Here is a 25,449-nt window from a genome sequence, read left to right on the forward strand (position 1 = left end):
CCAAATGCAAGATGCCAGAGAGAAGCAGACTTTATAGGCTGGTACGTATGAGCCTAATAAAGTCAGCAGCTAAAGCACTATTTTCTCATAGCCAAGTAAAGTTCATGTTTAATATTCAATTATACTGAAAGTGTGCTTGTACATCTTTAATGAATTTGGCAACATCAGCAACTAAAAATCCTATTGCAACTTCAGGAAAGGCAGACTGGATCAATGTATATGGGACATAAAGACCTTAACAATACGTTCAAAAAATTAAAATCACTTTATTTGTACACAACAATCAAACTCGTATTAACTTAAGCGTATATTACAGCATGCATATACAGAACACAACATACAGCCAGTCGGTCAAATGTCCTTTTCTTGGGTGTGCTTCTTGTATTGCTCAAGTAAATGCTTCTTGTATGCTGAAAGACAATATGCAGGTTACAAATCACACACCATGGATGACATCTGGAAATGCTGTGCTTTGACTGCCACCTAGGGGCAGACACTGACCATCTGGAAAGGCAGCTTGTATTGCTGGGCTAGGATTTCAGACTGGGTTATATTTAGACCTAAATTTACATATCTGTATGGCAAGATACAAAGTCTGCTCTACATAATTAAAAGTAAACAGCTGTCACTAGGGAGATGCAGAAAAATTCTCTCCTCAGCTAATGGCTCCTGGAAATCTTATTCATCTTAGCTCTACTATCCCTGAGGGTAAACCACCCCCCAGCCCACATTCCCACATTTATTATTTGACATAAAGATGTCCTAATTTCTGGTGAAGGCCCACAAGATGCTTACTTTACTCAGAGTAATCTCTCTCCTGGTCTTTTATGGAGTTTGCTTCAGCATACATGGCACCATTGCAAAGCAATCTTTTCAAACATTAAAAACTTATCTTTTCATGGGCCTTTACCTTTCATGTTAAAAACTGATACCATTACCTGTAAAATCTTTCTATAATGGTTGCAGATAAAACTGAAACTAGCATACAATCCTAACTACTCTTAAAATTATTGTGTAGCCTGGTCCCAACACCAGATGAATAGATCACAATGTAGAAGGAGACCCAAGTCAGTAATATTTATAATAGGAAACCACTGTTCCCTAGAAGCGATTTTCGCAAACAGCGCATCGCTTGGAGGAGGGTGCTTGACATACAAATACAGTGTCCCACTATAACATTGAAGGAGTCCATTAGAATGCAGACATAACACTTACCTGTCTGATTCTGCCAGAGCTCTGCAGCATGTGCATTCAAGGGACTGTCGTTGTTTGGCTCTGAAACAGGACATTTTATTACGTTAAGATAAGAAAACCAGACATGCAATCGCTTGGCAGCTTGGAATGCATCTCTCAGAAACTGTGTGGTCACAAGCATCCACTACCCAGCTATATTAGGGCTCATGCACACAGCTGTAAAGGGGCTGTGCAGCATCCAGAGCCTGTGTAACAACTTCCAGGACATGAAGCGGCTGCATACAGCCACCTATAGACAACTAGATGCAGCTGTATGCAGTTATACTCTAGAGGTTGCATAAAGCACCCACATGGACATATGCTCTGATCATACACCATCAGTGTTTGGAGCCTATGTCCATATGTGTGGATGCTTTCTGTAACCCCAGGCAGGTAAGCTGCATCTGCCAACAGGTGGTTGTATGCAGCAGCTGCGGGTACTAGAAACATTTTTATGCAGGCTCTGGCTAGTATATGAGCCCTAAAGCTGAACGCCAGGCAGATTAGACTATTTAGCTTTAAGCACCTTAAATTTTCTTGTCTTTCTGTAAAATGCCATGGACATTTGACAACTCACAGGGGCCGAGCCCAATTTCAACTTGTAATCAATTTGAAAAACTGACCTCATGTTGCAATCTGAATGTATCAATCTAAGCAGTTATGTAGTACAAGGGCCCAGTTGACTGGGTTTAGTAATGCTGCTGGCAGGAGATTGCATCAGACTGTAAAAAGTATGACCAGCTTAAAATGGGTCCTGAGGATGCCTGAAACTAGAGAAGCTGTAACAAGATTTGATGCTTCCTGTCAAAGGCTGACCTACCACCCTATATTGGCCCAACATAAGGAGGTGGCTTTTCAGGCAAGCCAGTTTTCAAGACTATTACGAAGTGCTAAAAAATACTTTATAACAAATTGTGCCACCAATCCTTATTTTCCGCCGAACTATTGCGGTCTCCTAAAGGCATGTGCAAGTACCACTAGGTGCCTAGATTGTGCCCAAAGCACAAAAAAATAAACCACACACACCACTTTAGTGTGGAAAGGTTTTAAACCCAAGAGTAATTAGTTTATTGTTCCATATATACAGATTTGTAGACACACACACACACAGCTAATGTTATAAGACATCGCCAAGTAGAACCATTTCATCAGGCAGGTGCGGTAACCGCAATAAAAGGTACTGTAAAATTTGCATTCAGGGGGACCAGTGTCTACATCACATAGAAGTACCGTATTTATCGGCGTATAACACGCACTTTTTTCCCCTGATAGTCAAGGGAAAAATCGCGGGTGCGTGTTATATGCCGATCCCCTGCGATCCCCCGCTGACTAAGCGATCGCCGGCCGCCGATTTGAAAATGGCGGCGCCGAAATACACAGAGCTGATCCTCGGCTCTTCTCGGCCACTTTCGACTCCACTCAAGTGCCGCCCATATACAGATAGCCGAGTGTACTCGGCTAGCTCCGTTCACAGTCACGCCCATCCCAGGCGGGACTATGAGTGGAGCCGAAAGTGGCCGAAAGTGACCAAGAGCCACCGAGAACCGGCTGTGTATTTCGGCACCATTTTCAAACTGCAGTGACACTGACAAGTCACTGCAGTTTAACTGCAGCCTGGGCAAGGCTGCAAATGGACACCAAGGCTGCAAATGACACTGGACAAGCATGCAGATGGATGCTGTGCAAGGCTGCATTGAAATGTAAGTTTTTTCCTTATAATTCCCCTCTAAACTTGGGGTGCGTGTTATACGCCGATAAATACGGTACATAAAGGACATAAAAGATGGTCTCACCTCCAAGAAGGCTCTGTAAGGAGAGTAATATGGTCCGAACATCATACAGCGCTGACCATTTATCTTTTAGAATGTCCAAGCAGATGTTTCCATGACTGTCTACATTAGGGTGGAAGCATGGGGTAATAAACTTCACAGCTGGTGCATTGTAGGGGTAGCCACTTGGGAATTCCAGAGATAGCTTGTACCTCAAATTCTCATAAACCTAAAGAGAAAATAAAATATACATATCTCAAAAAGGAGTCAATGCAAGAACTGCATAAAGAGCATCTTTTTTAGCCAACTTAGGACCAGCACTTTTAACTCCTGGGCAGGAGGCTCCAGCAAATAGGTGCCAACAACCTGTCAACGCTATGAGAGGCTGGCAGCTGCTGTAAATGGACAATGTACTGCGTGGTTCACACATTTAGTGTTGTATGCGCCCAGGACAAATGCCTGGAACACAGCCGGTGTTGTGCGCATTAATCCCCAAGTACATACTACATTATATGCAAGTATGCAGCAAATTGTCCAGTCCTACTACAGGAATAAACCCCTTCATTAACAAAGGCAGCAGGCTTCCAGTTGTCACCAACTGCCCCATAAAGTCAACTTTCATTTAGGAGACATTCTAGTGAGCAGCAGCCAGTGACGTCGCCGGCACATGCGCTCTGAAGATACAGCATACCTCTGCAGTTCTTTCAGAGCTGTGTGCCGTCAAGACTCCCCGGACACACCCGCAGAAGGGACATCGTGGCACGGCCACTCAAGTGGCTGCAGCCCATGAACCCGGAAGGAAGACTGGGTGAAAACGGAAGCCTCTGCAGCGGTGACAGCCCAGCGCTGGAAGGCTTTGTTTCAAGGCAAGTCCATCATGGGTTAATATGCGATGCATACTAGCCCATTATGCCTTTACCTTGCAGGGAGAGTTCCCCCCCCTTCCTCAACTTAACTACCACATGTATCGAGGCCTCAGGATACAACAGATACAGTTCATTCAGCTTGCTCCACATAGCTGTTTACTAATGGTGTCTGTGTCAAACTAAAGCCCATGACAAGCACACTAAGGATTTTACCCTAGCTGTTCATACAAACAGGCCAGGCAGCTGGTATCTTCAGGAAAGGTTCTTTTTTTTTTTTTTTTTTTTTTTTTTTTAAGAAAAATAAGCACATTTGAAAGCATGTCCAAATTTCTATGCATTTTTTCTTTTCTAACCACCTCAGCTGGAAGGTTTACCCCTTTCATGACCAGGCCATTTTTTTTTGCCATTTAGTGCCGGAAATTGTGCAGCACTGTACCCAAACAAAAAGCTGAGTTAGACTTACCGGTAAGAGTCTTCCAGGACAGCCCATGAGACCTAGGGCTCATCCCAACAGGACAGAAAACCCGTTAATCCCCACCAGATATAAGGGCGGTCCTCCAGGCCCCATGTCAGTATTCGAGAACCGTAGGACGTCTCTGTAAAGCATATGCATAATACACATAACTTCAAGACAAAACCGGGTGGGAATCTGGCTGTCCTGGAAGACGCTCAGAAAAGGAGTTACCGGTAAGTCTAACTCCGCTTTTCTCTAAGTATCTTCCAGGACAGCCCATGAGATGAGCCAGAACTTACCAGTCTAGGGAGGGACAACTGCCTGAAGGACCTTACGACCAAACGCCTGCTCCTGAGCAGATAGATCCAGGCGATAATGCTTAATGAAGGTCGAAAAACTGGCCCATGTGGCAGCCCTGCAAATTTGTTCTGGTGAGGCTCCAGTTCTCTCAGCCCAAAGACACAGACAAGGCTCTCGTTGAGTGCGCAGTGACAAAAGGTAGAGGAACTTTTCTAATTTTGTAAGTTTCAGAAATTGCTTGTTTTATCCATCTAGTCAAGGTGGCTTTAGATACACTCTTTCCCTTGAGTGCTCCTGAAAAAAAAAAAAAAAAAAAAAAAAAAAAAAAGACAAAAACAAGGCATCTGTTTTTCTAAAGGTCTTGCTGACTTCAAGGTAGACGAGAAGAAATCTTCACGTCTAAAAAAAACAAATTCTTTCTTGGTTTCCCTTTGGCGAACCACAAAAGGTTGGCAGTACAATGTCCTGGGATCTGTGGAATGTACTGGCCACTTTAGGTAGAAAACCTGGATCAGTTTTCAAAACAATCAGATCCTCAAAAATTGTGCGGAAAAGCTCCCTCACTGATAGGGCCTGTAACTCACTTACCCTACAAGCTGAGGTAATTGCCACAAGAAAAATGTTTTTTTTTTTAAAAGCAACTCAACAGAAAATATCCTCTAGGGGCTTAAAAGGGAATTCTACCAGAGTTTGAAGCACCAGGGACAGGTCCCAGGTTGGACCAGTGTTTTTCAACTCCAGTCCTCAAGGCACCCCAACAGGTCATGTTTTCAGGATTTCCCTCAGATGAAATGGCTGTGGTAATTACTAAGGCAGTGAAACTGATCAAATCACCTGTGCAAAATAATGGAAAGCCTAAAAACATGACCTGTTGGGGCGCCTTGAGGACTGGAGTTGAGAAACACTGGGTTGGACAACGTCTAACCACTACTGGCCTGAACCTAGAAATTGATTTTAAGAATCTAGCTATAGTGAGGTTTTCCAAGAGGGAAAAATTGGACAAAAACACCGATAGCTGCCGCCTGTACCTTTAAGGTACTAACTGAAAGACCCGTGTCGACACTCTTGAAAAAAATATTCCAAAATTGAAGGAACATCATGAGTCAATCTTTGATTTTCAGATAACCATGAGTTAAATTTCTTCCAAACCTCGGAATATTTCTCTAGTGACTGGTTTTCTGCAATTTACCAGGGTCTTTACTACTTTGTCAGAGAACCCCTGGGCGCTTAGTATCTTTTCTTCAAATACCAGGCTGTCAAGTTTAAGGAAGCCTGTGGGTGCGACACTGGACCCTGCGATAAATCTCTCCTCGGAAGACTCAGTGGAGGCTCTGAGACCAGAGTCTGGAGCAGGGAAAACCATGGCCTCTTGGGCCAGAAAGGGGCGACCAGGATAAAATCTGTTTCTTCTAGAAAAAACTTGCAGAGGACTTCAGGAATTAACCTGATCGGTGGGAAGGCGTAACAGAGGCCGAATGGCCACAGATTCGCCAGAGCATCAATCCTCGATGATCGATCCACTGGGTTCAGAGAAAAGAACTTGTTTTGCGATTGTTCCGATCTGCAAACAGGTCCGCTTCAGGACATCCCCATCTGTCGGTGAGACTCGCAAAGATTTCAGGATGAAGGGACCAATTGTCTTGACATACCCGGTAGCGGCTGAGATAATCTTCGACAGTTGTGTCCCCTTCAGGTGCACTGCTGTAATTGAGGCTAGATTCCTTTCTGACCATGATAAAATCTCCTGGGCAATAAACTGAAGTATCCGACTCCTCGTACCTCCCCGTTTGTTGAGGTACGCAACCGTTGCAATGTTGTCAGAATATGGAGATTGTGACCCCTGATTTCCATCTGAAATGCCTGCTAGGCTCTCTGAACCGCTAGAAGCTCTCTGATTTGATGAAGCTCTTGCTTCCCTTGAGGACCATTCTCCCTGTGCCATTGTGTTGCTGAGGTGGGCTCCCCATCCCCAGGAACTTGCATCCATCCCGATCCTCTGGGATATAGGAATGGACCATGGTAGACCCCTTGTTAGGTGCAGGTTTGTCCTCCATCACCGCAAGCTTCTTTTTCCCCTGAAAGGTAACAAGACCCTTGATTCCAGGGAACTTGCATCTCCGTCCCAGCTCCTTAATAGAAACAGCTGTAATGGGTGTTGATGAAATCTTGCCCATGGCACTGCGGGAAAGCAGACCAACTGCTCTTGAAATCTGAGCGAGACCGACTGATTGGTCTGTAAGGCTGACATTGTTTACATCAGTCTTGAGACCTTCTCCTGCAGGAGAAAAAAAAAAAAAAAAAAAAAAAAAAAACTTTGGTCTACTGAGCAAAATTTGTACCCCAGATATGTTACTTTCTAAGCCGGAACTAAGGAAGACCTTTGTTTATTCACTAGCCTGGAGATTGAAGGAAATTCTCTACAGTCTGGAGATGCACTAATAACTTTTGGTATGACTACCACCACTAGGAGGTCGTCCAGGTAAGGGATAATAATTATCGCCTTTAACCTTAGCCAGTGCCTCTCCCAATTGAAAATGCCAAATCTGTTCCCATCCTGACCGCTAGCCTCAAGAATCTTTGGAAGGCTGGATGGATAGGGATGTGAAGATAAACATCCCTCAAATCCAAAAAGTGGCCATGAAGCAGTTTGGGTAAAGCAGGCTTTTGAGTGAGAACACCGTCTCCATGCAAAAGTGCTTGTACCTTATCGAACGGTTTAGAGACCAGAGGTTCGGGATAAGCCGATATTTTCCTGACGGCTTTCTGATGACAAATATATGGAAGTCAAATCCCTTGCCCTGATCCGACTGGGGAACCGGGATCAGGACATGTTGATCTAAGGAGTCTCCAATTTGGAGACCCAGGGCCCTCACTTTTACCCGATCTCGGGGAGGGAAGGTGACCAATAATTGCTCTGGTAGCTGGCAAGAAAATTCCAGCCTGTACCCATTGGTCACTAGGTCCAGGATGAATGGAGTTTAATTGACTGCTGCCCATAATGGGAGAAAAGCCCTCAACCTTCCTCCCACTGGGAGACATGAGTCACTGTGGCTTGGCCGGTTGTTGAGGAGGGTTAGACAAGACGCCCCCTTCGACCTTTGCCCTGTCCAAAATTTTTGGGCCTATTGTCCCTTTCTCTAGGACCCTGCTGCCTACTTTGGCCACGAGAGGGGGAAAAAAAAAAAAAAAAAAAAAAAAAAAAAAAAAAAACACAAACTCTGGCTGTCTGCTTTTTCTTATTGGCCGTGCATTCCAGTGCCTCTTGCAGATCTGGGCCAAAAAGATGATCGCCTGTTAAGGAAAGAACACGTAGGCGCAACTTTGAGGCAGCGTTGCCTGACTGGGTTTTAAGCCATAGGCTTCTTCTGGCTGAATTCACTAAGGCCGAAATCCTAGCTGCCATTCTTACCAAATATGCCAAAAACTCCACTGCACGAAAGAGGAGGGGTAAAGATTGCAGAATCTGCTCTCTAGAGGGACCTGCCAACAAATGTGTTTGTATCAACCATACATCTAAATTTCTGGCTATACAAGTGGAGGCCAGAGCTGGTTTAAGATTCCCAACGGCTGAAGCCCTGAAGAAGGAAATATCCTCTTTTATCCATCAGATCCCTAAGCGTGCCCATATCGTCAAACAGGTCTGAGTTTTAAACTTTTTAAAGAGGTGCGCCTAAGGATTTTTGTTTCATAGCTGCATTGTGTCCTCTTTACATGGAAACCTTTTTAGGTTACCAGAAAAGAAAGGGTTTTCTCTCCGGATTTTTCCACTCCCGCTTGATAGTATCAAGATGGGAATTATGCACGGGAAAAACTCTAGACTTTCTTATTCAAACCCTTGTACACAAGGTCACGTTTAGACAATTGTTCCTCCTCCTCCTCTTCTATATCAAGTGTCATATAGATAGCCTTTAATAAGGCATTTACATCTTCCAATGATAACTTATACCTTGCGGATTCTCTATCCCTAGGCACTGTATCTGACCCTGATTCTTCCGGAGAAGAACAGGTAGATCTGGCTTCAGCCTCAGAGTCTTCACTCTCCGCACTCTGCTGTGGAACGCTAGGGCCTGAATTCCTAATTAGAGATGGACTCCGAGGGGACTTGAAACTTGTCAATTATAGTCTTAAAATGAGCTAAACGTAGACGTAAGCTCATCTAACAGAATTAAGCATTTTCTGGACAGGAGACTACTGGATCATCCTTAACCAGGCTCTCTTTACAGGTGCGGCAAACTGCTTTGCTCCATGAGGAGCTCAATTTGCTTCCGCAAACCGCACATTTCCTTTTTGGTGGAAAGGCTTGGTCCTGAGTCTTGTCCTGACTCCAATAAATTTCACGCCACATACACTCCATAGCACCCTGTGCAGGAGGAAGGAAAATGTGCCCCCTTCACCTAGTCCCTACTGGTTACAAGGGGGGGGGGGGGGGGGGAACTCTACACACAAACACACTCACAGGGTGTGCAAGCAAGTAAAGTACACTTTAGGCTTACCTGTGAGGTGCTGGTGTTGTGGCCTGCTACCGCTGCCTGTGCAGGCGTCGCAGAGGAGTCCACAGCCTCTGCTGGGTTTCACCGATTTTAAGTCACCAGCCTTCCAGTTTGCATCATTCTAGAGACAGGAACAAATGTCTCCGGCGCCCGCTGATGACTTCACACGTCCCAGAAGTAACCCCGCTGGGTACTTCCTGTGGGCCAGCTTGGAGCGCATAAGCTCCACCCCTTCACGCACACGTGGCTTCCTCTCTTCCCCAGTATACTCCAGCCACGCCATCTACAGGGAGAGAACAGCCAACTGCCACCATGCGGCTCAAGGACCAGAACTTCAACAATCACCATGGTGCTGCCATTCCCCATGCACTGAGAAGCAGGGAAGGCAGCCACACACCTACTCCCCTGGTGGATGTGCCGCTCTGGGACCTAAAAAGGAGGTAAGAATACCCCCCAAAACACCCCAGGAGCCATGCTCTGCTCATGAGACCTAGGGGAACCAGTTACAGGGAAAAACTAATACTGACATGGGGCCTGGAGGACCACCCTTTTATCTGGTGGGGGTTAATGCGATTCCTGTCCTGGTAGGAGGAGCCCTAGGTCTCATGGGCTGTCCTGGAAGATGCGTAGAGAAAGTTATATATTTATTTAACACAAATAGAGCTCTTTCGGTGGTATTTGATCACCATGTTTGCGTGTAAATAACAGTATCTAAAAACTATGATATATATACACACACACTGAAATTTTTATTTTCTTTATACTAGTGGCGATGAGCAGAGACTTCTAGGGGGGACTGCGATAGTTGGGCAGGCAATCTGATACTGAGTGGGAACTAATGCCTCGTTTCCACAGCGCCTTGAGGCGATTCAGTTCGCATTTGCAGCGCTTTATAAATCATTCATTCATTCCACTGAGTGGAGTGGTACAGTTTGGAAGGCCTAGAATTTTCCGGCCTATTCAGGTGAGCGTTTCAACTGCAAATTGGACCGCCAGGGGGGTCATACGTGAGTTTAGAAAAAATGCCTAGCATGGAGTCACACGTCCGCCAATCAGTGGAATGTATCGTAGCTCCGCCCTTATCGGACCGTACCATTTGCTATGGCCCCACATCTGAAGCAGGACCCAGAATGGTGCGGTTCGGTTGTATGGGCCGCTTTCATAATGGAAACACTCAAAATAGAATACCATACCGATCCGCTCAGTGGAAACAAGGCATAAGCGACCCTAAAAACAGTGACAATACTATACAGTCACTCTAATGACATTGACTAGGAAAGGTTTAACATCTCAGATATTCAAGGGGTTAAAAGTGTGCCTAACAATGTGTGTGGATTTTTACTAAAGATCTTTGTCTTTGTTCCCCATCTCAGTTTTGTGTGAATCATTGGCCGGGACCTGATGACAAACTCACTGTGTACAATCACAGCGGGGTCAGCTTGGGGAGGGGTTGGGCGTATACGCATGCCCTAAACCCAGAAACAGGCAGTGACGTACTAGTGTGTCACTTGGGCCCCTTTCACACTGAGGCGCTTCTAAACTGCCAGTAAAACACTGAGCGCTTTTGAAGAGCTTTCCATTCATTTAAATAGAGATAGGAGTTTTTTTTTTTAACCGCCCTGCCAGCACTCTGCCCCAGTGTGAAAGCATTCATTGATTTTAATGGAAATAGGTTTTCGTGAGCTTTTCAGGTGCTTTTTTTTTTTAGCATGAAAGCACCTGAAAAGCGCCTCAGTGTGAAAGGGGTCTTAGACTGTACATTGTGGACAGGCAGTCTGCAAGTGGTTAATCAAAACAGAGAAAAAAGTTTTACTGATACTTACTGTTCCCACAGCACCATCAATTGTGCCAATCCATTTGAACAGGTTGTCTGACTCTGGGAAAGCAGAGATGCCTTTATCCCCAGACATCTGGAAAAAGAATCAAAATGATAAACTAGATCTGATCTAGCAGAGTCACTGACAAAACAAATGTTCCACTTACCATTAATGTCATCAGTTCCTGCTGTAACCTGGAGAAAAAAAAAAAGTTTAAAAATTGACAACGAAACTAAATCCAGTTATGGTAACTCATACATATGTTAAACATCCGAAGGTTTCAATTTGAATGTAAATATCTGGACATGACCCAATTTATAACAATTTTAGGTAGCACCGATAAAATCCACATCTGATCGCCACTTAATAAGCATACAGTTAGTGCGCTTGCTTGATTTCTTCCCATGTCTGATCATTGCAATCCAAGTGCCTCCAAATTATGTTTTCTGAACACCGCTTAATTACATCTAAATGAAAATCTGTCTCATCTACAATGCCAAGTCTCTTATTGTAGCAATCTGTTTCAGCTGCAAAAAGCGCAAACTGCTTCCACACATTTGGGCTAAACGAGAAGGCAACCTGAACTGCAATCAATGTATGTCGTTTTGTCACCAAATAACACCCATTGATTTATCATGCGATTACCCTTCCTTCATTGCAGTTTAAATGGATATCCAATGCAACAAAAGTCGTAAACCTCACATTGGATTTGGCCAAAAGATATAGAGATATATAAAAAAGTAGGAAAAATAAAAAACTTGCAAGACGCGGCATAAGCCAGTATCGCTTCGCATACTAGCTCATTATGAAATACTCATCTTAACCCGAAGCCTTCCAGCTGCTCCTGCATACCGCAGAGATGGCTGACCTTTTCCCAGGCGCTTCTTCCGGGGTCATAGGCTCCGGGTGCGTGTATTGTAATTATCTCCTAAAGTTAAATGGCGCACATTTAGGAGATATTTACACTACCTATAGGTAAGCCTAATTATAGGCTTACATGAAGGTAAATGTCTGCAGGGAATGTTTACTTCCTCTTTAAGGACTTGTGGATGGGCATGTGCCATCCTAATTCTGTGTTGGGAGGGAGTAAAGGTCCACATTAAAGAAACTAAAAAAAAAAATAAATAAATAAAAAAAAAATAATGTTTTTAAACAAAATATACAGATTATATGCACCTCCTCCCCTGCTGGTGGGTGCCCCAATAGCAAGCTGTGTGCTGAGGGAGAACCCATGCGGGCACACCCCTGCGCAACCACCCCCCCTCCCCCACTCGGGAGGATTTAAAAGTGATGTAGACCCCCCCCCCCCCCTTTTACATTTACCTACGTGGATGCAGCAGCAGACTACACCGAGAACATCGTCAATGGCTCGGTTCTCGCAGATCCAAGCGGAAAGCTGCAGACTGTCAATCAGCAGCTCTCCTCCACGCTCACTGAAGCGCTGAGCTGTAGAGGGGCAGGGATTGGCAGTCTCAGTCTCCCAGCTGCTCGCTGAGAGGCTGAGACAGGCATCAGTCCAGGCACCTGGGAGATCCAGACTTCATTGTCGTGATGATGTGGTGCCTAGACCGATTCCACAAAAATGAATGGAACTCCTGTGACCCTTAGAAGCCCAGCCAAACCTGCTCAGGCTGGACTTCTCCTTTAACTGACAGCAGCAGGAGCCAATGTCTTCCACTACTGCCTCCCTGTCTCCTGTGAGAAGAGTCAAAAATAAAACTTATTACTTAGCAGCTCTGTGAAATTGATTTGCACAGAGCAGCCCAGATTCTCCTCTTCTCAGGTCCCTCGTCAGCACTCCTGGCCCCTCCCTCCTGTCGAGTGCCCCCACAGCAAGCAGCTTGCTATGGGGCATCTGAGCAACAGCTCCGTGTGTCCATTCAGACAAAGCTGTGGTTCAGCCCCACCCCTCTCCTGATTGGCTAACTGACTGACAGCAGCGGGAGTCAATGGCTGCGCTGCTATCAATCTATCCAATCAAGAGCCAGGACCCCAGGAAGAGGGACAGCGCGTCCCTGTGGGTCAAGTTGCAGGGCTTAGGCAAGTAAAACGGGGAGCATTAAGGTGAAAAAACATGAGGGTTTACAACCCCTTTAAATCAATTACAGAACCTGTGTAATTAAAGCCGAACTTTACCAATAAAAACTTGATAAAAAAAATAAAGGTTTATTAGCAAGGAACATAGATTCCACATTAATTATGCTACCAAAATTAGTGTGCTGTAAATTACCTCCAGCATTGCTCCCGTTTCTTCTTGCTGGAGGCTGCCATTTTGCTCAAGCCCAAAGCCCCTGAGCAGCAGTAAATCACAAAGTGGAACTAAACCCAATGATTTAACGGTTTCAATAAAGTTACATTCCTGGAAAGTCGGAATTACTAAATGTCACTTGATTGTGTCCTCGACCAAATTGTCAAACCATCATAAATGGCTGATAACTGATCACATGTGCAGCACCATGGCAATTGCAGATCAAACAGAAGCAGCCTCCTTGGCTGTAAAGATTAGGAGGGTTTAACTCCACTTAAAGCGGCACTCCACCCAAAAGTGGAACTTCCACCAATTTGTCTCCGGTGCCACATCTGGCACCTTTCGGGGGTGAGGGGGGGCGGGGGTTGGAGAGCGCAGCGGCGCCTCGCGCATGCGTAGTAGGGACCTGGTGTGAAGCCGTAGTGCTTCACTACCGGGTTCCCTTACTGGCAGCATCCGACAGATGATGGAAACATAAGCTGCGGTGCCAACATTGCTGACTCCAGGACAGGCAAGTGTCCTATTAAAAGTCAGCAGCTGCGGTATGTAATTTTTGCAGGAGTGGGCGGAGCTTTGCTTTAAGGCTGTCAGCAGATCAGCCTCTACAAACTCAGCAGTGCAAAAAAAAAAAAAAAAAGGAGGGGAGAGCAACTGAGCATGTGCAGGGGAGGGTGAGAGTATTACTGGATTTTGAACAGTATAGGGACTTATTTTTAACATTTTACATATCTATACCTGCAAAAGGGGCCAGCCTGAAGTGATCTAGTAGGACTTCCTTTTCTGACTAAAGTTCCACTTTATCCACTTCCCGACCGCCTTACGGCACATTTACTGCTACAGGGCGACCACGCTGCACATACACACACTTCTGGGCATCGGGCATGACACCGGCGGCTCACTCCCGCTATGTACCTGATGTCCACCGGCACCCACTGATCGTTTGGTACACAAGCAAAAATGCCAGTCTGTCCATGTAAACAAGGCAGATTGCCGTTCTGGCAGTACAGAAGACATGGATCCTGTGCACCTGTAAAGCAAGAACACTGATCCATATCTTCCACTAGTAAAAGAACTTCCCCCACTACATTAAAAACATTAGCTAGGCAGTTAACCCCTTCCCTGCCAGTGTCATTAGTACAGCGACCGTGCATAGGTTTAGCACTGATCACTGGTCTCCAAAACAAAGTAAAAAAAAAAAAAAAAAAGTGTCAAAGTGTTAGTGTCCAATTGGTCCACCACAGTCCCGCTATGAGTCGTTGATCGCCACCATTAATAGTAAAAATAAAATTCCCCCTATTTTGTAGACGCTATAACTTTCACGCAAACCAATCAATATACGCTTATTGGGATTTTTTTTTTTTTTTTTTTTTTTTTTTTTTTTTTTTGATAGACGTAGCAGAATACATGCTGGCGAAATTAGTTTTTTCTCATTGGGTAGGCTTTATAGAGAAAAAAAAAAAAAAAAAAAACCCACACAAACAAAAAAAACAAACCACATGAGGTGATCAAATACCAAAAGGAAAGCTCTATTTGTGGGACAAGAAGGGCACACATTTTATTTGGGTAGTGTCGCACGACTGTGCAATTGTCAGTTAAAGTAATGCAGTGCCATATCACAAAAAAATTGGCCTGGTCATGAAGGGGGGGGGGGTAGTAAATCTTCTGGAGGTCAAGTGATTAAAGGGATGAGGTGGCTGCCACCTCATCCCTATAAAACCGAACACATTAATTACACAGGCTCTGAGGCTGATTAAGATGGTAAATAAACTCACTTGCTGCCTTATCTGCATTAAATTCGCCTCAGAATCCGTGTAATTCATATGTTTTCAGGTTTAAAGGGATGAGGTGGCAACACTAAGTCCCACACACCTTACAATCTCCATTAGATTCACCAAGTATGTAGTAGTAGTAGTAGGCCCCGCCTGATTGTATACAGATTGATGGGATTGTTCGGGTAGGTCCTCAGATTGTAGGGAGTATGGTGAGCCATTCTGTGAATGGTTGATGCTGTGCAGTGTATTAGTATAGTAAAGTCATCCATTCCGATTTCCCATGTTCCGGTGTACAGAGCCCATACAGAGGACCTACCAGGAGAAGCTCAATATAGCTGTTGCCCGTACAAAAGATGGCCCCCAGAGAGTCATACACACACACACAAAGACCCGTCTATGAACACAAAGCCACACAGGACACTGCGCCTCACCTCTTGCCCACAGAGCCCCGAGCAGCCTGAGCCCCGGACTCCCGTCCCTTCCTCTGGGCCGCGGAATTGGCGGCGGCCGGGTCCACGTTCTGAGAAGCCATTTATTATTCTAGGATTAGGCGACGAGGAGACCTGGGTGAGGGCCCGGTGTGTAGAGACAACGTCAGCTCCTTCCTCCGCTAACTGCACCGCTCAGCCAGCCGCCCTGGGTTTGAACGTTTTAAACCCCAGGCTCGTGGACCAATCAGAGACGCGCTATAATTTGACTCCGCCAATCACAGGTCGCTGTTGCCGGGGTTTCCACGGCAATCAGTGGCTTGGCCTCTCGCTGAGCGTTTGAAAATAGAGAACGTGATTGGCTGGGTGAGCGTTCCGCTCCGCCTTCGGATAGAGAAACTGCTGTCAATCATGATTGCGCAACGCCTTTTAACTCTTTAGTTGCAGGAGGCGTGGTTGGACTCCTTCACTTCTCATAGCTCCGGTTTGGCTGAATAAAGTATCTATCATGTGACATTTGTACACCAATCATGTCGTAATCTAATTTAATTAGCATTAATTATTTTATTAAAGTGCTAACTTATTACAAATATTTTGTTTTCACATATGGCAACAATTATATGTCCTAGAATCAACTCGCCCATTCACAGCGGTGCGTGGCGTGGACACGTTTTTGCGTACTTTTTGTGACACTTTTTCGCATGACAGCATATTCCCTTGAATGGATTGTTATACATGAGCCAAAAGAATCTCCTGCACCTTTTCAGGTGGTGAGCTTTGCGCATTTTTTTACCACGCATTTCCTAGCCGTGTTTGAGTGCAATTAACAATCGATGACTCCACAAGGACAACACACATCTGTTTGCTTGTTCCCTGGAATAAACAGGTGTGAATGGAGCAGTGGCAGCCCGTCCATTAGGGGCACAGGGGGCATCGCCCCCTAATCTACATGCAGGGTGCCGGACGCATGGATTCCAATAAGGTTTTTTTTTTTTTAGAAGCACATGATTAGAGCCAGAGGCTCTAAGTGGCTTCAAAAAAGGGTGGGCTATTGTGTGTCAATAGCGAACAAATATTCACTATTGTCTTCCTGATTCTCCTCCTGGCCAATCAGGAAGCGGGTGTTAAAACCCCATTGTCCGAGAGGAGAAGCAATCATATTGGCTACCGAGGGAAGGAGGAGGGAAGCCATAGATGCAGTGTGAAGCTGCCAAGGAGAAAGCCGCTGTGAAGCCGGAGATGCAGGGTGAAGGTGCCGAGGAGGAAGCCGTTGTGAAGCCGGAGATGCAGGGTGAAGGTGCCGAGGAGGAAGCCGTTGTGAAGCCGGAGATGCAGGGTGAAGGTGCTGAGGAGGAAGCCGCTGTAAAGCCATAGATGCAGGGTGAAGCCGCCGAGGAGGAAGCCGTTGTGAAGCCAGAGATGCAGGGTGAAGGTGCTGAGGAGGAAGCCACTGTGAAGCCGGAGATGCAGGGTGAAGGTGCTGAGGAGGAAGCTGCTGTGAAGCCAGAGATGCAGGGTGAAGGTGCCGAGGAGGAAGCCGTTGTGAAGCCGGAGATGCAGGGTGAAGGTGCTGAGGAGGAAGCCGTTGTGAAGCCGGAGATGCAGGGTGAAGGTGCTGAGGAGAAAGCCGTTGTGAAGCCGGAGATGCAGGGTGAAGGTGCTGAGGAGGAAGCCGTTGTGAAGCCGGAGATGCAGGGTGAAGGTGCTGAGGAGGAAGCCGTTGTGAAGCCGGAGATGCAGGGTGAAGCCACCACCAAGGAGGAGGCGCAGGAAGGAGGCGAAGAGGCTAGATGGGGTAAGTGCGGGATTGGGGATGAACGGACGACCAACTGACCGGAGGGTGGCGATGGGTTGTCTTGTTTGCCCCCCCAAATATACATCACCAGCCACCAATGGAATGGAGCCTAAATAAAGTCAACCTTTTCATAAAGCCAACACTGACCAAGGACAAGCACTTCTTTCTTCCAGGACACCTTATCAGAAGAAGCCTTAGAAGCGTAACTCATTGGCCAGCATGATCTTGTGGTCATGGTAGCCAATAAAGCTCTTGCCATTGTCAGCATTATGATGGATACTCACTCCAGGGCTCTGTATTGAGATGTATAGTGTATGACCTGATACACTGGTGATATGTCATACTTACCTGCTTTGTGCAGTGATTTTTCACAAAGCAGCCCCGATCCTCCTTCTTTTGGGTCCCCCACCAGCTCCCTTGGCCCCTCCCTTCTGCTGAGTCCCCCCCAGAGCAAGCAGCTTGCTATGGGGGCACAATAAATCTATGCATGCCCCTAGGGTCCAAGGGTATCTGACCTAACAAATGCATACCTCCCAACTTTCATGGCACTAGACCATGTACGAGGGGATCCCAAAGGAGGAGATTTCGACAAACTAGTTCTGCAACGTGAAACTAGATGGATCCATCATTTAAAGGCCCTTGCTCCCTCAGGGTTAAACAATGCGATTAGCTTTGCACCTTTTCTTTAATTGTTACTATTTGTTTTTTTTTTAAGTGTTTTTTGCCCCATGTTTTTGTCTCGGCTTGTCGTATTATGTGAATGGGTTAATATGGAGGACCTTGTGAATTATCAAATTGTGACAATATTCAAACACCCATAGGTTATATTCCACTTTAAACAATGGCTTTCGTTATATCATGTCTGCTGTTCCTCTCCCTATGGGTTGCTGCAGTAGTAGGACTCAGACATGGGCAATGCTCTCCTCCAGGGTGGCTCTCTGCCTCATTTTTTTGTCCTCGGCTCTCCATAGCCCACTGTGTCGTGTTACATGAATTGGTTAAAATGGAGGACCTTTGAATTATCAAATTGTGACAACATTTAACCACCTATAGATTATATTCCACTTTAAAGTGATTGTAAAGGTTCGAGTTTTATTTTTATTTAAAATAACAAACATGTCATATTTACTCCACTATGCAGTTTGTTTTGCACAGAGTGACCCCGAACACCGTTTTCTGGGGTCCCTCAGCGGTTCTTGCGGCTCCTCCCCACATCAGATAACCCCCTTAGGAGAAGCACTCTCTCGGGGGGTTACCTTGCAGGCGGGCTCCTGAGTCCAGCATTCGGTGTCCATAGACACAAATGCCGGACTTGGCCCTGACCCCCCGGCGCCCGCGTCATTGGATTTGATTGACAGCAGCGGGAGCCAATGGCTGCGCTATCATCCTGTCCAATGAAGAGCAGAGAACCCCGGGCAGAGGAAGAGCGCATCTCCAGCGGGTGAAATTCCAGGGCTCAGGTAAGTAAAATGGGGGGCTGGTCACTGCCAGGTGTTTTCTCACCTTAATGCATAGGATTCATTAAGGTGAAAAAACACGAGGGTTTACAACCCCTTTAACCACTTGCTGCCCGCCCTATAACAAAATGACATTGGCAAAGTGGTTGCGATATCCTAACCGGACGTACAATGACGGTGTCAGGATATCAAGCCACTGTGCGCCCCCCGGGGGGATCGTTGTTGCGGTGTGTCAGTCTGGCACACCACAACTCCGATCTAGGTAAAGAGTCTCCGACAGAGACTCTTTACCATGTGATAAGCCGTGTCCAATCACGGCTGATCACAATGTAAACAGGAAGAGCTGTTGATCGGCTTTTCCTCACACATTTATCCCCTGATGGCGGATGCAGCAAGTGTTGACTGACCATGACAAACCTGTTTCTGCACAGGATGAGCAATGCGTCTATCCAACGGCAATTCAAGGGCTCGGGAGAAGAGGAAGCTGTCCTCAGTCCCCAGACATGGATCACAGAAAGCATGGATTTACTTGACTTTTCATTGGAGGATGGTATGGAAGATGAGTCACCTGCCAAACTGTTGGCACTGGGCCCAAAGGCCACCAGCACATGCCCTGGACTTTCACCAATTTCAGAGACTGGGGATTTCATAGACTTTTCTGTAGAGGAGAAACCACCAAGCGATCCTCCAGGAAAAGTGCTGGGAGGACAGAGTACTGCAGACCCCTGCTGAGAGGAGTGGTGGTTCTTCTTCCCCAGTGGATTTCAGAGATGCAGGGAGGGGAAGCAGCCATTCCCCCTCCCCAACAAGGATTCATGCACCTGGGAGACAGTACCAGAGAAAGGGCGTCCAAGCAGCAGACGGCAGTCCAGAATGATGAGCTCTGCCCAGCACCAACCACTTCAGCCTTCCAAAAGAAAAAGGCAACCGGCCTTCCTCCATGCAGCATCTGTGGAATTACAAGAAATTCTCCACCTGAAGCGCTGGCAATTGGACAGAGGGTCCAAGACCTCTGCCCCACACATGCGGCACTTCTGGAGGCCCAGGGTGAAGAGGTGGAGATCTATCGAGCAGCAGATCAGGATCCAGAGGGAGAAGGGAGAGTAGGTTGTCGTCTTCCCTCCCCAACAGTCAGCCAGAGTGGAGGAAACTGTCTTCCCTCCCCAACAGTTGGCTGGAGCAGATGATGTGAGCGCTGAAGCACTAACAGGGTAGAACGCTACTGGCCACTGCACACAACAATCCACTTTGCAGGAGCTCCAGGGAGAGAATGCAATCGGCACCTCACAACTGCAGCTTGAGCTAGTGTCGGTGGATGGGCCTGCGGTCTCCACTAACAGCAACCCAGCAGAAGTGCTGGCGACAAGGCAGAGTGCTACCAACCTCTGCCCAGCAACGGCAACAACTGTGGAGTTCCAGGGAGCCAGGGCAGTCGGCGGCCTTCCTCCCCAGCGACAAGCTGATGTGGCGAAGCTCCTACTCCCAGCTGAACTGCTGGCAACAGGACAGAGCGCCGCTTGCCTCTGCCCAAGCCCGTAGTATACATCTGTGAATGAGACGCATACAGATCTGAATAATCTAGCAGAAACAAAAAAAGGCAAAAGTATAAAAAAATATATATTTATATATAATATGAAAAAAGTAAATGTGTGTGTGTATATATATATATATATATATATATATATATATATATAGTTGGATGGAGGTAGGGGACCCCCCCCCTACATTTTACTTACAAAAATCTCTGTGTGCTGATGGTGTGGTATTGAGAATTGAAAGCCATCTGGGGACATCATTTCTGGGAACTGTGGCGGTGTGCATGGCGGAGACAACCAAACACAAACAGCTCCTGAAGTGGGTATGTGTCCATGAGTTAACCCTGGTATGTAATCGAAATATGAACCCCAAATTGGGACCTCTGTAAAAATGCATGAATTAAGTGTTGTAAGTAAGCAATATAAAGTGCATGGGTAATGTAACAAGTGCAGATAATGAAAAGCGAGTGTAAGAAAGGAAAAGAAAAAAGGAAAGGAGATTAAAATAGGATGAAATGAGGAAGTGAAAGGCGGCGAGAAAGTATAAAAACTGAAACAATAGTGAGCGTAAAAAAAAAAAAACTTAAAAAGTGACTTGTGTAGGTCAATGAAATGACAAAAAAAGTCTGGAAAGACAGGAAACTGGGACATATATTGCACTGGGAACCTTATGAATGTCCTGCAAGAGCCCAAAGAGCAGCTGTGTGGGTGCGCACACTAGGAGGGGTGTGAATACAAGTAAAAACATTCAGGAGCAACCACAATTGGACAGTCTTAAATAGACAAATCAAAAGGCTCAACGAGATAAAATCATGTGCCGATTCAATAATAACATGTGCTTAAATGAACAATTAGCTAAAAATCTCCTTGCATAGAAGGAGCGACTGCAAAGCTTGCTCCTCACTGTGACGGTACCTTGAAAAACGGTCGGTGGTGGACTGGCTTGGTGTCGGCGTGGAGCCGGATGGACAGCGTGAGCCCTCGATCGAATCCCTGATGGTGTGTGGCGGGATGGTGAAACAGCCACAGTACAAGGAGGAACGGAGAGGCAGCCGGAACAACCACCGACAGGAACTGGTAGATGGAAACACCCGAGCGTGACATCATACAATTGGGGAACACAGGTCCAAAAACGAGGCTTGAAGCACAGAAGGTGGAGAGCAAGCTGAGGAGAATGGAGGAGGAGGATAGCTGTCGTATTGACAGCGCGTTTCGGGGCGTGGCCCTTCTTCCAGTCAACTCCGCACATGCTGGCTTCCCTCCTCTTAGTGACATCCAGGAACACATGAAGCTTTTGCCATCGCAGTACTGCTTCACCCAGCCAGTCCACCGCACACAGTTATTCAAGGTACTGTCACAGTGAGGAGCAAGGTTTGCAGCCGCTCCATCTATGCAAGGAAATTTTTAGCTAATTGTTCATTTAAGCACGTTATTATTAAATCTCATTAAGCCTTTTGATTACTTGTCCATTCAAGACTGTCCCGATCAGCGCTTCCAATTGTGGTTGCTCCTGAATGTTTTTACTTGTGTAGGTCAAATGATGTGATATTACCTGATGATGGAAAGTGAGAACCACAGTCCAGATTGTGCCTAGTGTCCAGTGTGAGGAAAAAACCTCCTTTGTGTCTGACCCAGCTATGGATGATGCATATATATGGGAGCGCCACCAAGGCACAACCCCCAATGTCACGCAGGCATGCAAGAGAGGGGGGCGCCATCACCAGAGCAACCAAGCCACCTGGAAATTGGCACCAAACCAACCTCTCCAATCAGCTAGCAGATGTAAATCACCCCGCCGATGTTGCAGTGCTACGAGGAGGCATGGCGTCGATGCGCCGTGATAGTGCATCCACGCACCCCACGGCAAGAGGAGGCGGAGGGAGAGAGGAAGCCCACAGTGCACATCGCAGCTCCTGGACTGGATGAAAATCCAGGTTGCTCTACAAAGCCAAACCACAACCATCAAAAAGACATATACTAACTATTTGTGTAATAATTAAGGATAAAAAAAGAGGTATACAACAAAGGTCTCATTGTATGTAATAAACCTACTGAATAAAGGAAAAGGAGGAAATGAACTATGAGAGGGATTACAAGGCCAACTGTAAACAAGTATAATTATCAGAGTAGTAAATAAATAACCACTATCGTGTGCTTCCATCCCCAAATTATAGTATTACAAGGAAAGGGATTTTTTTTTTTTGTTAAGAATTTTACATAAGAGACTATATGTTATGAACCAATAAATGTGATTTTTATATTCACCAATTTACTAATTTGCTACCGTGTGCTTTATGTAAAGTCCCATTCCTCGTTCTTTCCCCAATACTGATAGGGATGGAGGCCACTGCTTCATTCAAAGTCCCAAAAACCCCTTTCCTTGTAATATTATTATACAGTATTCTCTTTTATATACAAATTTACTGAATATATGGTTTTGTGATTGGCTGCATTCAATTTTATGTGTGGACATTTTGGTTCTTTTACTTCGTGCAGAGTCCCAAGATACTTTGGACTGTGATGTTAACCTTCCAGATGTTACACATTGCCTATCTCGGAATTTATAGTTCCTCTTTATTTTGTTTTCCTTTTTTTGTACTATATGTTCTATTTGCAATGTAATCAACTAAATGTTGAGCTAATCTGTTGGATTGAATATTAATAAAACTCTTTGCAAAATGAAGTTATCCCCTCTACCCCTGGAGACAATTCTGTATTTTCCCAACCTTTTTAATCCACTGATATTACTTACCAGTAAAAGTTGACCTCCCCAAAAGAGGGAACTCCAAAACAAGAAATTAAGGGAGTCATCAGAAAATGAAGGCACAGGCAGACAGCTTATTTATTAGGATCAATTGAGGATCCTTTTGATGTACATGTTTAACTGTACAGTTTCCAATGGTTGAAATGGATATACAGACTACATACAATGCCTGGAAAAAGTATTCACACCCCTTGACATTTTCCACATTGTCATGTTACAACTAAAAATGTAAATGTATTTTATGTGATAGACCAACACAAAGTGGCACATAATTGAGAGGTGGAAGGAAAATGATAAATGGTTTTCAAAGATTTTACAAATAAATATCTGAAAAGTGTGGCGTGCATTTGTATTCAGCCCCCTTTACTCTGATACCCCTCACTAAAATCTAGTGGAACCAATTGCCTTCGGAAGTCACCTACTTAGTAAAAAGGGCCCAACTGTGTGTAATTTAATCTCAGTATAAATACGGCTGTTCTGTGAAGCCCTCAGAGGTCTGTTAGAGAACATTAGTACACACAAAAGCAGCACGAAGGCCAAGGAACACACCAGACAGGTCAGGGATAAATTTGTGGATAAATTTAAAGCAGGGTTGTTATTAAAAAAAAAAAAAAATATCCCAAGCTTTGCACATCTCACAGAGCACTGTTCAATCCATCATCCAAAAATGGAAAGAGTATGGCACAACTGCAAACCTAACAAGACATGGCCGTCCACCTAAACTGACAGGCCGGGCATGGAGAGAATTAAATAGAGAAGCAGTCAAGAGACCCATGGTAACTCTGGAGGAGCTGCAGAGATCCACAGCTCAGTCCACAGGACAACTATTAGTCGTGCACTCCACAAATCTGGCCTTCATGGAAGAGTGGCAGAAAGAAAGACCTTGTTGAAAGAAAGCCATAGGAAGTCCCGTTTGCAGTTTGCGAGAAGCCAAGTGGGGGACACAGCAAACATGTGGAAGAAGGTGCTCTGGTCAGATGAGACCAAAATTTAAATTTTTGGACTAAAAGCAAAATGCTATGTGTGGTGGAAAACTAACACTGCACATCACCCTGAACACACAATCAGGTGTGGTGGCAGCATCATGTTGTGGGGATGCTATTTTTCAGCAGGGACAGGGAAGCTGGTCAGAGTTGAAGGGAAGATGGATGGAGCCAAATACAGGGAAATCTTAGAAGAAAACCTGTTCGAGTCTGCAAAAGACTTGAGACTCGGGCAGAGGTTCACCTCCCAGCAGGACAACGACCCTAAACAAACAGCCAGACCTACAATGGAATGGTTTAGATCAAAGCATATTCATGTGTTAGAATGGCCCAGTCAAAGTCCAGACGTAAATCCAATTGAGAATCCATGGCAAGACTTGAAAATTGCTGTTCACAGATGCTCTCCATCCAACCTGACAGAGCTTGAACTATTTTGCAAAGAAGAATGGGCAAAAATTTCACTCTAGATGTGCAAAGCTTGTAGAGACATACCCAAAAAGACTTGCAGCTGTGATTTCAGTGAAAGGGGGTTTTACAAAGTATTGACTCAGGGGAGCTGAATACAAATGTATGCCACACTTTTCACATGCAGTGGAACCTTGGATTGCGAGTAACGCTGTTAACAAGCGTTTTGCAATACGAGCAATTATTTTTTAAAAATCCTGACTCGGTTTGCGAGTGTTGTCTCGCAAAATGAGCAGGATTCAAGCCTCTGTGGTGTGCAGTACTGCATTTGGCCAGAGATTGAGGGGCGCCGGTGACACTCAGAGCCATTCGGAAATACTCCATTCCCAAGCCTTTCTGAGGGTTTACGAGTGCATCCGAGCGGTCTCTGAGTATTTCTGAGTCTCTCTGGTGCCCCCCCACCTCTGGCCACATGTGGTATTGCATGCAATAGAAGTCAAAGTGGAACTAATTATCTTCGTTTCCATTGACGTCTATGGGGGAACTCGATTTGATATGCGAGTGCTTTGGATTACAAGCATTCTCCTGGAATGGATTATGCTCGTAATCCAAGGTTCCACTGTACTTATTTGTAAAAGAAATGTTGAAAACCATTTATCATTTTCCTTTCACTTCACAATTATGTGCCACTTTGTGTTGGTCTATCACATAAAATACCAATAAAATACATTTACATGACAAAATGTGGAAAATGTCAAGGAGTATGAATATTTTATTTTTTTAATCCATACTTTTTTTTTTATTTTCATGAAAGATATCATAACAGATATTTGACAATTAGACACCACTTGATCATAATACTTGATCAATACAACAGGATTGATCATAATACTTGTTCGACACATAATGTGAGAAAAAACAAAACAATGTACAACAGAAGAAAGGATAATAAGTATTGATATCCATTTGTTATGCTGGCCATACACTATACGAAAAATCATCCGAAATTCGGTCATTTAGACAGTTTGTTTTTTGGCCAGTTAATGGGCACAAAATCGATAATCGTTGGGACATTTTTGAGCCGAAAAAACGAAGGACAAGTTTGGAAATTTTCTGTCGAACGAATGATAAAT

The 25,449-nt window shown here is 45.2% G+C and overlaps 1 protein-coding gene across 1 annotated transcript; it reads right to left on the reverse strand.

Moving 5' to 3' along the window:
- Positions 1-246: 246 nt before the first annotated feature.
- UBE2C (ubiquitin conjugating enzyme E2 C) lies at positions 247-15,706 on the reverse strand. The gene is made up of 6 exons (XM_073606291.1): positions 15,381-15,706; positions 11,096-11,123; positions 10,936-11,022; positions 3,027-3,231; positions 1,216-1,275; positions 247-410 (listed from the first exon to the last, which is right to left on the reverse strand). The coding sequence occupies exons 1-6, from the start codon at positions 15,479-15,481 to the stop codon at positions 352-354; spliced, it is 540 nt and encodes a 179-aa protein (XP_073462392.1). The 5' UTR covers positions 15,482-15,706; the 3' UTR covers positions 247-351.
- Between the last annotated feature and the right edge of the window lie 9,743 nt (positions 15,707-25,449).

Source organism: Aquarana catesbeiana, linkage group LG12, assembly GCF_042186555.1.
Source record: "Aquarana catesbeiana isolate 2022-GZ linkage group LG12, ASM4218655v1, whole genome shotgun sequence".
Taxonomy (NCBI): Eukaryota; Metazoa; Chordata; class Amphibia; order Anura; family Ranidae; genus Aquarana; species Aquarana catesbeiana.

What these genes read in the sequence shown, in the direction of transcription:
- UBE2C (XM_073606291.1), bottom strand. Translation starts at nt 15,481, where the DNA reads ATGGCTTCTCAGAACGTGGACCCGGCCGCCGCCAATTCCGCGGCCCAG. An exon ending in CGGGGCTCTGTGGGCAAGAG is followed by an intron (nt 11,124 to 15,380) that starts GTGAGGCGCAGT and finishes TTTTTTCTCCAG; the next exon opens with GTTACAGCAGGAACTGATGA. An exon ending in GCTCTGGCAGAATCAGACAG is followed by an intron (nt 411 to 1,215) that starts GTAAGTGTTATG and finishes ATTGTCTTTCAG; the next exon opens with CATACAAGAAGCATTTACTT.